The following is a 15625-nucleotide window of genomic DNA, read 5'->3' on the forward strand; positions in this document are numbered from 1 at the left end:
TTTTACAAAAAGGGGTTTTTCAAAGAAAAGTAAAGAGCCACATTAAACCAAAGACGAGTGTAAATAAAGTAAAGTAATTTCAAGTGCAAAACTACCATAAATCATCATCCATAGATAAATGAAACCCAAAGGAACATAAATTACAACAAACAAGGGAGTCAAAATCAAAACTAGCAGAAACTAAGAGGAGTAGGGCTGACGCCCAGTGTGCCTTCTAAAGATCAGACCATAATTTGATCTTTACTAAAAACAATCCTTATTTATAGCTATGTGCTTTTATTTCTCATAATATCAAAATAAAAGAAAAAATCACCATCATAACCAAGATTACTGAAAAAAAGAACGTAGGATTGACAGTTTAATATATATGCTGATATTCATCCCTAAAAGTCTTAATAATTTTAGAGGTATTAAAGTTAAAAAAAAGAAAACATTTGAAAGGTGTTTTGTTTTCAGGTTTTCAGCAAAATGCAAATTATGATCTGGTTTTTAGAAGGCAGGGAAGTGTCAGCCCTACTCCTCTTAATTTCTGACCGTTCTGCAGGACAAATGCAGATTTGTCCCTAACAAAAAAAAAAAAAAAAAAAAAAAAAAAAAAATCGCGAAGTTATATTTCATATTTTCTTCCCTTTCTTCTTATTTTATCGAACAGTTCGTGGCAACGAGCTGTAAGCAAGGAGCGACGTAGCTATATGGCAACCGAAACTCTAAAAAATGGAATTTTATACCAATAGATGTATCAAAAGAATTGAATTATTACGCTGATTCCAAATATATAAGATAAGTGTTACCCATGAAAGGCTACGGGCCTGAGAAAATTTACCTGATTTTCATAAATGGGGCAAACACCCCCTTATTGTCAAAGAATCTTAATTCTTTGACAATGTCGGTTATTGTCGGTTATTGGAAAACACATTCAGTGTGTTTTCCAACACATTCACATTCAAACACATTCAGTCGGTTATTGGAAAACACATACAAGGGTACTTGTCGGTTATTGGAAACACATTCAGTAATCACGCTTAGGTTACATCTCAGAAAATCTGCTTCATTGCTACAAAAACAAGTGATAGATGATACAATGCGTTGGACCTAGACAGAATGCATTGACTTGTATAATTTGGACTATATATTTGCAAATTAAGGGTGGGGTGGGGGTTGGTTAGGTTACGTTCGATTGGGTTAGGTTATTTTTCCATAATTTTGTTTCCATAATGTTGTTTCTTATTATCATGTTTCGTTATTTTTCATTATGATTAACCTAACTTTACTTTTTGGGTTTGTTTCCAATAACCGAGAAGTACCCTCTAAAGTAGTGGTTTCAAGCTCCTACCTGCAAGAATCTGGAATTTTGTGGTTTTTTTTTTGCCAGAAGAAAGATCACGGATGCGTGTTTGTTTTATTTTTTATTGTTTTTCTCAGAGGTGATCGTTTCAAACCAACAGTCCTAGATTATTGGGACAGGGCTCATTCAAACAGAGATTGAAGTTCTAGTGCCCTTTTTAAGTGACTGAAGTGATCAGGAGGCCTACTAGCCCCCTCCCGCGCCCCTTTCCCCTTAAAATCGTCCTATCAGAATTTTGAGATAGCCATCTCGTTCAGCATAGATGAAAGGTCCATAGCTACATTAGTGGCGTAATTTCGTCAAAATCCTGAGGGGGGCAAAGTTGGGGCCAATTTTCCAAAATCAAGTGAAAATGACAGTAAAAACTAAAAATTCATTCATTTGGTACCATAAAGGTACTATTTGGTACAATGAAAGTTCTTTAAAAATACTTCATAGTACTATAAGGTAAATATGAACTATAAAAATTGACCTGTTTCTGTTGATGCTTGAATTATGCAGGTTTGTCTTAGTTTTGACAAGATTTTGGAAGAAACTAAATTTCAGCTGAGGGCAAACTGGAGTATGGAGGAGGGGAGGGGGGCAAACAAAGGTCTGGGAAGGGCAATTGCCCTCTTCCCCATAGCAAATTACACCCATGAGCAATGCCTTTGGAGAAAACATGACCCCCCAGCCTCTGGTGAAAGGCCTTTAATATAAATTTGCCCACTGTTTACGTATAGTATTTGTTATTGGGAAGTATGCATATATTTTTCAGGTGGAAGGGGGGTTAATTTTCTGCTGAGGGGATTTTCCGACGGGGAGAATTTTCCATAGAGAAGCTTCAGGGGGGGGGGACTTTTCAGGAGAGATTTTACAATGGAAAATTTGCCAGAATTCCTGTACGGAATTTTTTTATTTGTCAAACTTTCTCTATGCCAACTCAATTTTACGTGTGAAGATGTTAAGAATAATTGTTCGGGGTAAACTTTCACCGCGACTGAATTGTCTAGAGGATCTTCTCGTAAGGTATATTTTTCCGTGGAGGTGGAGCCGGATTTCCCGACATCATTTCAAAAAGACCAGATATCAAATAAAAAAAAAACAAGTTTTTTTCAACTGAAAGTACGGAGCAACATTAAAACTCAAAACAAACAGAAGTTATTACGTATGTGTGGGGTGTTTCCCCATCCTCAATGCCCAAAACTTCGCTCTTTAACCTAAAGTTTGAATTTCATCCTAATTCATTAAGACCGACTCCTGACACACAAGGGTGGTTTAATTAGAACAATAAAAATTTTTCAACTACTAAATGACTTTAGCATGAAGAGCTAGATATTGACGATGGGCAACCCCCTATATATGTAATAATTTGTGTTCGTTTTAAGTTTTAATGTTGCTCCTTACTTTCAGTTGAAAATGCTCGTTTGTTTATTTAACTTAGGATGAAAGCCACAACAACCTGCTACTACTACTTCTACTACTAACAGCTCACCGCAGCACCAAGCCACCTGAGGCCAAAACAGCTATGCACCCTCCTCCGCAATCCCGATCTATTCAAAGCCTCCCTCTTTACACCCTCTCAGGACGTTCCCCTTTCCTTTAAAATTTTCTTTATGACATCCTCCCACCCCAGACGAGGAAGACCTGCTTTCCCTCTAGCCTTAGACGGTGGGCTGAAAAAGACTATCTTCGGCAATTTGTTTTCCTTCATCCGCAGAACGTGCCCTAGCCATCTCAACCTTCCTTTCATTCTAGGCTATTATAGCCCTAGAAAGCGAGATTGGATCACATTTTTCGTAGAGCCTACAGTTTGAAATACAGGCAGTCAGCCGGGTACCCAGAACAATCCGTAAGCAATTTCTCTGGAAAACATCTAGCAAATCATCATCCGCTCATCCACTGCTTCAGAGCCATATTTGACCACTGTCATCACGGTACCTTCCAATATTCTAATCTTGGTTGCAGACTTATGTTCCTATTCTTCCAAACTTTTTTCAACTGTGAAAAAACACCCTGAGCAATGGCTATTCTACTTTCAACATCTTCACTGCGCCCATAGTCTTTACTAATAATACTACCAAGGTAAGTGAAGCTGCCAACCTGATCAATCTTTTCATTACCCAACGTCACCTTTTCATCTTCACTTATTCCTAGCCTTAGTGACTTAGTCTCCTTAACATTAATTTTCAAACTTATTCTAGCACCCTGAACTCGCAAAACCTCTCATAGTTCATTCATTTTGCTCACACTTTCATCTAGGATGCTTAAATCATCGACATAATCGAAGTACAGGAGAGCTTTTCCTCCCCATTTGATTCCGTGGTCTCCCATAGACTTTCCTGTGCTCCTTAAAACAAAGTCCGTCAAAATGATCCACATAAAGGTGGATAGAACACAACCCTGCTTAGCTCCTGATATAATATAAAACCTGCTGCTAACCTCATTTCCCATCTTAACCGCAGTAGTGTTATTCTCGTATAGAGCATTAAACACTTTAATGTATTTGTTTGGTATACCATACAAGGATAAGACCTTTGCTTAAGCTCTTCTATCAACAGAATTGAACGCTGACTCATAATATATAAAACTGAGGACCAAAGGTGTTTGACAACTAGAACACTTATCAATTACTAACCAAAGAGTGAAAATTTGGTCGACACATCCTCTACCTTTTCTAAAACCGCACTATTCTTCTCTTAAAACTTTGTCTACAGCATCTCTCAGTCTAAAAAGTATCATATTACTATCATATTACTAATTTGCTACCTACAGAGACCAGACTAATGCCTCGATAATTACACACTCACTCTTATCACCTTTCTCATACAGCGGTTATATTAAGGTTTTCCTAAAATCGTTAGGTACTTCCCCTTTTTCAAAAATCATATTCGTAATCTTCAGTAGCTGATTTTTAACCTCAGAGCCACCATATTTAAGAAACACATTTACCACAATATCAGCACCTGAAGCCTTATTACTTTTTAATCCTTTTAGTACTGTCACTAATTCTTCCTCACAAAACAAATCTTTCTTCACACCCAAGGTATCACAAAATTTTCATTTTCCTCTATCTTTTCCTACAACTGTATATCTGTTTAGCTCATTCTCAAAATGTTCCACCCATCTCTCTTTAATTCTTTCCTTATCATTAATTGTTGCCCCGTTCCTATCTTTAACTCACAGTTTATATAATTATCCAGTATGATCTTTCCGTATCTCACCCATTATAAAAACCCGGACCGAGGTGCGAGTGCTCCAGAGAACGTTTTTGCAGATATAAACATAAGCGGCATTAGATCTTTTCACGGGTAAACAAAGAATATTCACCTACGGAACAAGTACTGACAAAACCACTTGGCCGGCTCAACCAATAAGTACAGAAATAAGTGGGAGGAGCTTTTTGTTCACACCGAGAATGAAGAGCCAGAAATCATTTGCGGTAAACTTACAGGGTAATTTTATAGACTGTGCTTTAACTGGGACAAGTCGGGATTGACTACTCCCTCTCAATTTATTATCATGCCAGTGCAATATTTTACTATTATGCCGTCTAGTTGCATCTTCAAGATCCTCGGCAATTTTATCCAGGGCCTCCACTTCACACCTCTTTAGTTAATATTTTAATGCTTTCTCCACTTTCTTTACATTCATTTGGTTTTCATATGATCTATCACTCCGATAATTCTTGTACAAACCCCTTCTCCTCTCTATGAAACATAAAGCTTTTTCACTAATATTCCTAGCTGCAGTCTCAACTTTCTTCCCTAAGACATTATCAGCAACTTCACAATTTTTTTTTCTAAAATTATTCCAACGATCTTCCACATTGTCAAATTTTAAACTCTCAAGTACTGTTCCTGGAAAGTTTCTTTCAACTTCTTATCCTGGAGTCTACAAACATCACAGCTTCTCGGGAGGTATTTACCCTTCCTAAATTTTAGCTTTAAATTAACCCTAGACACTACTAGATGGTGATCTTTATTTTTAAAATCAATAACAGCACTCCTACATACCCTAGTATCATGGGCGCCCATATGGGGGGCAGGGGGGGGGGGCTGTCGCCCCCCTGGCTGAATGATGTCGCCTGTTTTTTTGTTCTGAGATTCCTTTTATGTAACATTAAAGTGCCAATTAGTCCAGGTTTGCCCCCCCCCCCGGGGATTGAGCGTATGGGCGGCCATGCCTAGTATATTGTATTGATCCTGCCAGTCTTCGGTTTACTGTAACATAATCAATAAGGTTTGCTGTCTTACCATCATGTGAATACCATATCAACTTATGGGTCATTTTATGACCAAACACCGTATTGGTTATAACTAGATTGTTATAACTACAAAAATGCAAAAGTCTGTAGCCATTACTGTTTTCTTTTCCTACACTAAATTTAACTAGGCAAGGATACCATCTATCCCTATTTCTACCGACCTGGGCGTTAAAATATCCTAGTAGAAACACCATATTTCCTGTAACTGTAACTGTAAGTAAAATTCATCGAGTCACTAGTATCTCCGTCAGTCGGTTCAGCACAACAGGGGGATTTACTACTATAACTGATACCCTGAACTTTTTAGTCATAAAATGAGCAATTAACATTCTATTATTAATACCTTCCCAGCCTAAACAAGACCTACTCCCTGTCTATATATCCCATCCTTCCTGTCTGAGTAAACATCAATAGCTTGATTATATTAATAATCTTGGTAATTAAATAATCACCAGCTATGAACAGTTATTTAGTTGATATAAAAGACCAGGTCTCTCCAAAGACAACTGTTTTTCAAGATAAGGAAGGGCCAATGACCGCTATTGGCTACGCTCGAAGAAACATGTTGATTTTTACCACAACCGCAAGTATTTAGTTGATGTCATTTCAAAGCAGGATCATGATAAAGCGGTTACCTGTCTAAAAATAATGGTTCCGCCAAAGAGAAAAATAGAGAATATCTAATATAACTTCTGCATTAGAATAGACAATTTAATTCAATTAATTTACATTTGTGACGTTTTTTTCGCGTGATTTTGTGTTTTAAGAGGGAAAAAGAGTTAACCTCCTAGATTAGCGACTTAAATGAAGGAAACGTCTACATAAAATGAAACTAGTCCCAATAGATTCCTTATTCTATGCTCTTTACAAATATCATATTCGCCTTTTTGATATAAATCCAGATATAGACCGAAACAATGTATTTCTTTGTTGTTTATCATCTCGTGATGGCTACTGTTTTCTTTGTTAAAAATGGGTTTGTTGAATTTCTGACCCGTGAAAACCCCCCGCGGCACCTCGCCTAAGTGATTTCAATAGAATTGTTGGATAGAATATTACTTAGAAATGCGAACAAAATGGGAAGAAAACATGATCATTTGATTAATAAAACCATGTTGTATATTATACAGTGAGAATGTCATTGTATTAGTGTTTTTTTTTTAAAGTTTTGTATATACAATAGGGCTATACCTGGGCCCATCAGGGGGGAGAGTGCATTGTTAAAAACGCCAAGTATATTTTAAAAGAGTATAGAATAGAGAACCTAGTGTTACTACTTTTATTTTAATAAGATATTTCCTTCAGTGGAGCCACTAATCTAAGATGTGGCCAAAAAATAGTCCAACAAATTTACAAAACTGGATAAACTAATGCTAAGGGATAAATATAGACAGAAAATATAATGTAACTTTTGGAGAGAAAACTAATTCCACCTTGTTATAAACAGATTGTTGCAGAGGGCAATAGACGAGCGCATTTTCTCAACAGAACTAGATTGACCTCTTTAAGAAATATTAAGCCAATAAAAAGAACGAGACATTTTTGAGTCATAACATTTCATGCGAAATAACTCCCGCTTCTCTGTGGTTTTGCAGTATTTTGAGGGGAAAACAATCTTGGACAAGATATTCAAGGTTCACATGCTACTGAGAGCAACGAATTGGATAATTACCGAAATGTTCACTACTTTCGCAGTTTCCAAATGATTATAAAATTGTTGCGTGTTTTTCGAAGTTGTACCTCCCTCTGACACGTTGGAACTTTCCAAAACAGGTTCCTGTGTCCGTACCTGGTAGCGAGTGATATACAGATGCATTGTGCCTGACAAATTGTTTATCGTCAAGGCCCATGCCCATACAGGCTATAGTTTCTTTTCTTGACGCAACAAAAATTTTGAAACAAACCTGAAAGCAAATATGTGTATCTTATTTTTAGGAAAGCCATCCTTTGGCTTGACAAATTGAAAATATATGTATACTCTCTTCAATGTCTACGACCTTTCTTCCTCCGCTCTCACCTCTCCTTTCCTCCCGTATCTATTAAAATATGGTCATTCCAAAATCTAATTGGCCAATGTACGAAAATAGGGAATATGTTCATCATTATGTCCTTCAACTAAGTCTTATGAATGGGTATCCACAGAAATACTCTGAGAAAGGGAAGGTGACTATAAATGCATCCAGAGGGAGAAGGGATATTTGAAGAAAAATGTCTATCTTTTTTCATTCATGGAGGTTGCGGCAAATTTTCGGTCTATAGCTCATATAGGTACCCATAGTCTTATGCATAATGGAAGATTGTGGATCATATTTGGATTGCTTGAAGTGCTTCAACAATTTATGTAAAACAAATGTTTCAGACAGAACTGAAAAATAAATATATATATTTTCCTCATTCCCTTTGGCCTAATACACACCATTTACATAGGTTTATTGCGACTGAAAGGAAAAAGTGTGAATTCAGAGAAGATTACTAATGTCCAACTCTTTTAACAGTATTTAATAAAATGAGAGCCTATAGTTTCCTTTTTTTGTGTTTTATTAGGGTTTATAAAGAAGAAATGTCTGCATATTATAATGAACAATTTGCCGCTATTGGCCATCTTATTACCAGGAAATGCAGCAAGGGGTCGCATTTGCTTAGCCATTGGTCTCAATAGGGCTTTTCCATTCTTTGCTTTCAGTTCTCACTGAAATCGAGTCTAGAGTAACCGGTTTGGTGGTTTTTTGCATGCACAATCGGGGTAGCAGCCTGTTCATTATAGGAACCAGGGGCATCTAAAGTCGGAATAGCGACAGGGCCGAATAAAGGGTGATTGGGCCCAATCGGACCCCGCATTTGAAAGGGCCCAGCGTTACCATCAAAATGAACAATAAAAGATTTTGAAATCTAAAGCAAATTGTTTTTTACAATGAGGGATAAATTATGAGTTATTCAAATAATTATAAATACATTTATCTTAAGTATTCATTGCTGGATGAGATTTTTTGATATATTTATTACTGAATAATATACACTTTATAATATAGGTAACTGATAACTGTAAGAGTTCATGTCAAATTTATTGAATTTAATCGGGATAGCCCTATATTAGAGAGATTTTGCACTACGTACTTTAACTACTTTTACGTACGTAAACTACTGTGTAGGTATGTTTTATTTAGATATTTAATATATTAAAAATATATTTAATTTTTTTCCATAAAAAAATTCAATCGAGCCTCGAACCAATTCAATTCAATCCTGAATACCAGCTTACTAATTCTGGTCCCAAGAGAAAAAATAAATAAAATAGATAGCAATAATATCCGCCTGTAACAAGGTGGTAATAGGATTATTGCTAATTTTGGTTCTCAAAGACGTTTATTCAAATATAACCTCTCAAGTGAATGGAAGCTACAGAGTAAATGACCCTTTCATGTTGACTTCAAGAACCTCTAAGAAAACTTGTTAAATTTGGGACTGTAATGCTTTAACCCTCCTGACACACATCCCTGCACCCACCTAACTTTCGTAAATTCTCATCATTTCACGTTTATGGTATTTTTGGGAAGGAGAAGAAGTAAATAAACATAGATTGACTCCAATTTTTCATCTGCGAGCACTTTGTTGATACACATCATCACACCATCAGATTCATCGTATCAGAGAATCCTACTGTAGAGATTTCAACCTCCTGTCTGCAAAAATGTAGAATTTCGTGATTTTTGCCAGAAGAAAGATCATGGATGCGTCTATTTGTTATTTTTTTTCTTAGGGGTGATCATATCGAACCAACGGTCTTACAATATCGAGAAAGGGTTCATTCGAACGGAAGCGCTACTTTGCCTTTTCAATTGACCAAAAATATTAGAGGGCAAGTAGCCCGTCTCCGGCACCCCCTTTTCTCCAAAAAAATCGTTTAATCAAAATTTTGAGATAACCATTTCGTTCAACGTAGATGACAGGTCCAAAAATTATGCCTTTGGAGATAACATATATCTCCTATAACCCCTGGAGATAGGTCTTTAAGTTATAAAATATATATATCTTATTTGTCTTACCTTATCTTTGCAAACTCAATTTTGCATGTGGACATGCTCCGAGGGAATTGTCCGGGGAAAATATTCAGCGGGTTTGGATTTCCAGGAAGTAATTTCCACGGAAGGAGGGATTTCTGGAGTGATCGGAAAAACGATTAGAAATGAAAGTATTTTCAAATGAAAGTATGCTAAGGAGAATTTTTCAGGCTGAATGGTCCGCAAGAAATTTAAACGAAGGGGCGGGATATTTTCCGCGAGGAAGGAATTACCCGGAAGGAATTTTACTGGGGCTGGGATGGGTGTATTTTACGTGGAAGAAACTTTCCATGGAGGATTTTCCCGTGAGGGGAAGGAATTTTCATTGAGGGTGAGCCAGATTTATCGGTATTATTAGAAAAGCGCTCAGTAATTAAATAAAAAGCAAGTTTTTCAACTGAAAGTAAGGAGCAACATTAAAACTCAAAATGAAACATTAAAACTAACATTAAAACTCAACATTAAAACTAAAACTCAAAAACTCAAAATGAAAACTCAAAATTCCGTGTATGAAGGCGTTGCCCACCTCCTGAATACCTTGTCCTGTACACTAAAGTTTGCCTGTTTCTTCCATTTTTTTTAAGAACGGCTCATGAAATACAATTAGAATAGGAAGCTTTTTATAAAGTACTAAAAGCTTTAGCATAAAAAGCAAGATATTCAGGAGGTGGGCAACCACTTCATATACGAAATAATTTCAGTTCGTTTTGAGTTTTAATGTTGCTCCTTATTTTCAGTTGAAAAAACTTGCTTTTTCATATTTAATTTTATATGAAGCTGAACTCTCGTTAACACAAAGAAAAGTACAAATCCCTCTGAAACTAACCTTCTTTGCTTGATTGTGTGCCAAGTTTGTTTCCTCCTCTCTGTCTGCAGATTGTTTCAATTCTTCCGAAGTCTCTCTGTTGCTAAAAATAAACGAAACATGAAGTCATTTTGTGGAATAAAAAGTGGTACTGGTGCGCTATACGGACACTTTTGTATATTGTACACGGAAACCAGTCACGAAAAACCCGTCAAACAAGATATTCCCAAGAGACCCCTAGCAACGCCGTGGTTTCTCAATGAGTTACAATATTTAAACGATCGTTTTTTGGGTTTTATGGGGGAAAAAGGTACCTAGGTTAGGTTAGGTAACGTATTTAATATATGCTATGTTTTACCCCCCTCTAATGTGAAAATATACAGCCCAAATTTGTCTACAAACTATTATATATTCACTCTATATTGTTTTATTTGATTAGCATTAACCAAACTTGACTTTTTAGAAGTGTCCGTATAATACACAAATACCTAAAAAGTTTAGCTATAAAGCCACTAAATCAATAACAAATGAAACACTCGTGTTTTTCCGATATCCTATGAACACGCCTCTTCTACTCTTTAACCAGAGGCGTCGTTTGGAGGTGGCAAGGTGGCATTATTTTCTTCCCAATAATGTGGAGAAAAAAATATTATACATCTCATGCCCTATGACTATCGAGATATGGACCCCTCTTGCACCCCCCACAATAAAAATGCTGGAGATTTGCCCCTGTCTTTAACTGTTACCTGATATTCCAGTTTTCTTTCCCCATTGGTTTCACCCGAGAAATCACTTGTGCCTTAATTCCTCTTGGGAAATCAACGACAGAAAGCCTTTCCATGTATGTTTTACTGCAATGATGTAAATTAAACTTTTATTTCTAAGAGGTTATGCAAGGGCCCGTTGGTAGGAACAGGGCTACTCCTAGAATTGATTGTGCCGAAGGAAAAATAATCCTCACCTGCCACTCAAAAATTTTCATAAGAACTAGGAAATGACTGATACAACTGCCTTGAAAAAAATTGTCATGGTGCTTCCATCCAGCCAGAGTAGCTTACTAAAGCCCCTCTTTGAAATGCCCCAGTCAGGGGCTTATTCAAGGGAATGGGGCAACATCTTGAAAATCCCCAGGCAAATTGGGCAAAAAGCTAAATTTGGGTAAAATTACCAAATTTTCAATATTCAGACAGGAGACATAGCCCAATTGACTCAACTCCCGGACACTTTATATTTTTGTAAGTGTTTAAGTGGAAAAAGGAATCTCTACCATTTTTTTCAAATCTTCTATATTAGAGCAAAAAATAAGTTTCCACATTGAATTTTGTGTAGGCTATATGGATCACCTTTTGGTTTTGGAGTCAATAAGCATTGATTTTCCAGTGTTGCATTTTTTTTGTAGCCTAAGTGTGGTGCAATTATTCACTTAAATGAGTATTGTGCTTACTTTTGCAATTGACACTTGTGCAGGATAAATACAATGGTTTTAAAACGTTTGGTAGATGAACAGTCCTTATGTCTTCTGTCTCAGAAATGATCCAAACGTGATATTTCCCCAACATGACATTATTTTAAGCAAGGGAATATGTTCTTTGCCATTAAGCATGATTACTTAAAAAATATCTTATCTTCCATCGGTTGCAGGGAATTTACGTTTCAAATGGAATCTCATTTGAATATTGTTTTATTCAAATATAATGATACAATAAAAACTTAAAAAATGCATCAAAAATTACTTATATGCATTTGTGTCACGTTTTTAAGAGTCGGGTAAACATTTTGGATGGGAGAAGGATCAAACCCCGTACCCCCCCCCCTCATGGATGCGGCCTTACCTTTACTATATAACGACCCGCATGGAATTACTGTTTCAAAAGGTTACCCATTCCAAACAGACAACGCCTATTGATAATACAAGCTATTACCGAATACCAATTCCTCTCCATTCCCCTCTTCAATTCCCTTTTGTGTGGGTGAAAATCATTCTCATTTTAATTTAAAATGTAAATAACAAATACGGTACTACTTTCAATGGTTGCCAAGGAGAAATGCCGACAGGCACGAAGGGAGGAAAAGGAGGCGGCCGATCAATGCATCACCACCCGCCCCATTATATACGAGATTGAATATTTCTCCCTCGAGTATTAGCGACAATCAAGAATCGGTTGCGAAGAAATCTATTTCGTAGTACTTGCCAAAATGCTTGGATTGAGCACCTTTCAAAATAGACAAAACAAATGGGAATGCAGTAATTGCTGTTGCAGTCTACAAATCGATGACGGTTAAACATTTCGCGGTGAAGAATTGTAAGTAAGGAGCGAGTCGGGCCAATAGTAACCAAAACTCTGAAAAAGAAATTTTATAACAATTAATATATAAAAAATTGGCTTTAATGCTAGGTTCCCAATAAACGATATTCATTAAGTTTAAAGGGTACTGTTCTATTAGCTACAAGACACGCAAGAAGTGAAGTTTGGTTAATACTAATGAAATAAAACAAAATAGGATGAAAATATAGTAGTTTAGAAACAAACTTCGGCTATATATTTGCAAATTAGTGAGATGGGGGGTAAAGCATAGCATAGATTAAATACGTATTCTAGTCTAACCTAAACTAGGTACCTTCCCCCCCCCCTTAAACTCTCTAAAACAAAAGTTTAAATATTAAACGCAGTTAGAAACCACAGTTTGCAATCCAATTATCCATTGAAAGACCCCATTTGACTAGTTTCTTTTATCATCTATCTTCAAGGCCGTACCCAGAGAAGGCGTTAGGGGGGTTTGAACCCCCCCCCCGAAATGTTTGTCTGACTCGTAAAAACGTAAAAAATGGATATAAACAATATATATATATATATATATATATATATATATATATATATATATATATATATATATATATATATATATATATATATATATATATATATATATACGTGTGTGTGCGATTTCCTTTTTCTCAAGGCATTACTTGCTAAAGTTACATTTTGGTTTTAATGAGTCAGGTTTGAGTGGTGGCAGCCCTCCTCGATTTAAGGCATCACCGAACCCCTACTTTTTACGCTAAAGTTTTATAGTGCTTCCAATTTCAATTCAACGGCCATTGTGTTTGAGCAACTGTTTTTCAATAATTGGGACAAAAGTCAAACTTTACCGTGAAGAACGAGGGGCTGAGGAGGCGCAGCTTCCCTTATATATGGAATACTTTCTGTTCGCTTAAAGTTTTATTACCACTCCTTATTTTAATTCGAGAAAAATTTTTTTTTATTTACTTAATATACTCACACATCTACGTAAGTGCGTAAAATTCATTGCAATTAATGACGGACTATTCAATACTGATAAAATGACTTGATTGACCTCATTCAAAGACCAAGGCGGTGCTAAATAAAGCCAGATTTATATTACAGATAAGAGAAAATATGATTATGCATTTAGCCATAATTAATTCATGTAGCGATTAAAATATCTAGGCCATTCTAAGTGTCTTTAAAAGTCGTATTGCTGATGTTATCAAACACTTTGGTAACAAACTGTAAGTAGGTTTATTTTGTACTTATTACAACATTGAAAATAAAAATTAGAGTGAAAAAAAATGATAAGCTTTCAGCAATTAATATTATTATATATAAAAATATTCAGTTTAGTTTTATTACTTCTATCCAAGACTGATCAAGACGCATACAGTTATACAGTTCGTGGTATTGAACTGTAAGAAAGGAGCGGCGCGGCTCAATAGTAACCGAAACTCTAAAAAAACGGAGCTTTGACATCAGTAATAAAAATCACAACGTTATTTGTTATTGGGAAGTACGCATAAATTTTTCGGGGGAGAGGGGTGAGTTTTCTGCTGGGGGGATTTTCCATGGGGAGGGAAGCTTCGGGGGGGGGGAACTCTTCAGGAGAAATTTTACTTTGGAGAATTGGCCAGAATTCCTATACGAAATTCTTTTATTTGTCTTACTTTCTCTTCGCCGACTTGGTTTTAAGTGTGGAGATGTTAGGAGTAGTTTCGACTATGGCAATTCCAACGATGTAATGATTGAAACGACAGACATGAGGGCTTAGGAACAGTGTGGATTTTATTATTATACTTCTCGTTTTAGCGTTCGTGCAAATTCTGTTTTACTCCTTAATAAGTAGTCACACGTCCTTGGTTCTCATGCCATGTCAGGCTATTTGAGTTCAACTCTACTTTTTTTTTAATGTTTCAGCGTAAATAAGCTCTAGATCAACTTCAGTAAACAAAGGTAAAGGCTATCTTAAAAAATCGGAGACAATACTGGGAAAATGTAATTTTTTTTTAGCGCCATTGAACGCCAAAAAAGATGCTAGAGGTCCATTTGACAAAGTCTATACTAAAATATACTTAAGAGCATTCTACAAACAAAGCAAATCAGCTGGAGTTTAAGGAAAAAAAACAATCCTTCAAAACGACACATCAAGCTTTATCTAGATCGAAAACTTTTCTTTATAATATATTTTTTGTATCATACCAGGGCTCAATATATTCCAGTGACAAAGAAATCTTGTCCTTCGGCGAAAAAAACAACATTCTGGAACAAATGCTCCCATCTTGAACTGAATCTGCAAATAAAAAAATGCATAATACTATGAAGGTTTCAAAAATAATTAAACTGCATATCATTTAATATAAAAATATCTCGATCTGTAAAATACAAGTGTAATTTATGGGTCAGCCTTTTGAAATAACTCTTGTGAAATATCTGACGGTACACATTATGTTATACGTTCGTCGTAGGAATAGTCAACCTCAAGATCGATTTTAAATGCACACAGCACTATTCAATTGATAACCTGACTTACTGTTTTAATGCGTTTCTGTATCCACGAAAGCCCCTGAAAGTTCGACTAAAACCCTAACTACTAATCAATGGTCCATTTAATTGATATCTCTCTAATGGCTTAGAACGACAAAAATGTGGACCATCCATCATAGAAGTTAATCTAACAGGGAAGTGCAAGATTGTAACAGTGCCTGTTACTCCTGTCTGGTTCTATCGAACCAGAACTGAACCCTACAGAGATCGAATCAGATTCAAGCCATTGAAAGGAGGAGCAACTATGAACCTATCTCTTTTTTTCTTCAAATATAGTTGGGATCCAACACACCTTTTTTTTTAGCGCAGGTTTGATGAAAATGACTGAGGGAT

General features: G+C 36.1%; 1 protein-coding gene across 2 annotated transcripts in view; it reads right to left on the reverse strand.

Annotated features, from left to right (window-relative positions):
- Positions 1-15625, reverse strand: part of LOC148950844 (uncharacterized) — an 84854-nt gene that overhangs the window by 35219 nt on the left and 34010 nt on the right. For both annotated transcript variants that reach the window (XM_089090039.1, XM_089090040.1), the window contains exons 5-6: positions 14948-15038; positions 10476-10557 (exon numbers count right to left, since the gene is read on the reverse strand). In XM_089090039.1, the coding sequence (XP_088946165.1) occupies positions 10476-10557; positions 14948-15038 (173 nt within the window). The remainder of the gene's footprint in view (positions 1-10475; positions 10558-14947; positions 15039-15625) is intronic.

The sequence above is a fragment of the Artemia sp. Qi Xiang Cuo genome, chromosome 6 (assembly GCF_049724085.1).
Source record: "Artemia sp. Qi Xiang Cuo chromosome 6, ASM4972408v1, whole genome shotgun sequence".
Lineage (NCBI taxonomy): Eukaryota > Metazoa > Arthropoda > Branchiopoda > Anostraca > Artemiidae > Artemia > Artemia sp. Qi Xiang Cuo.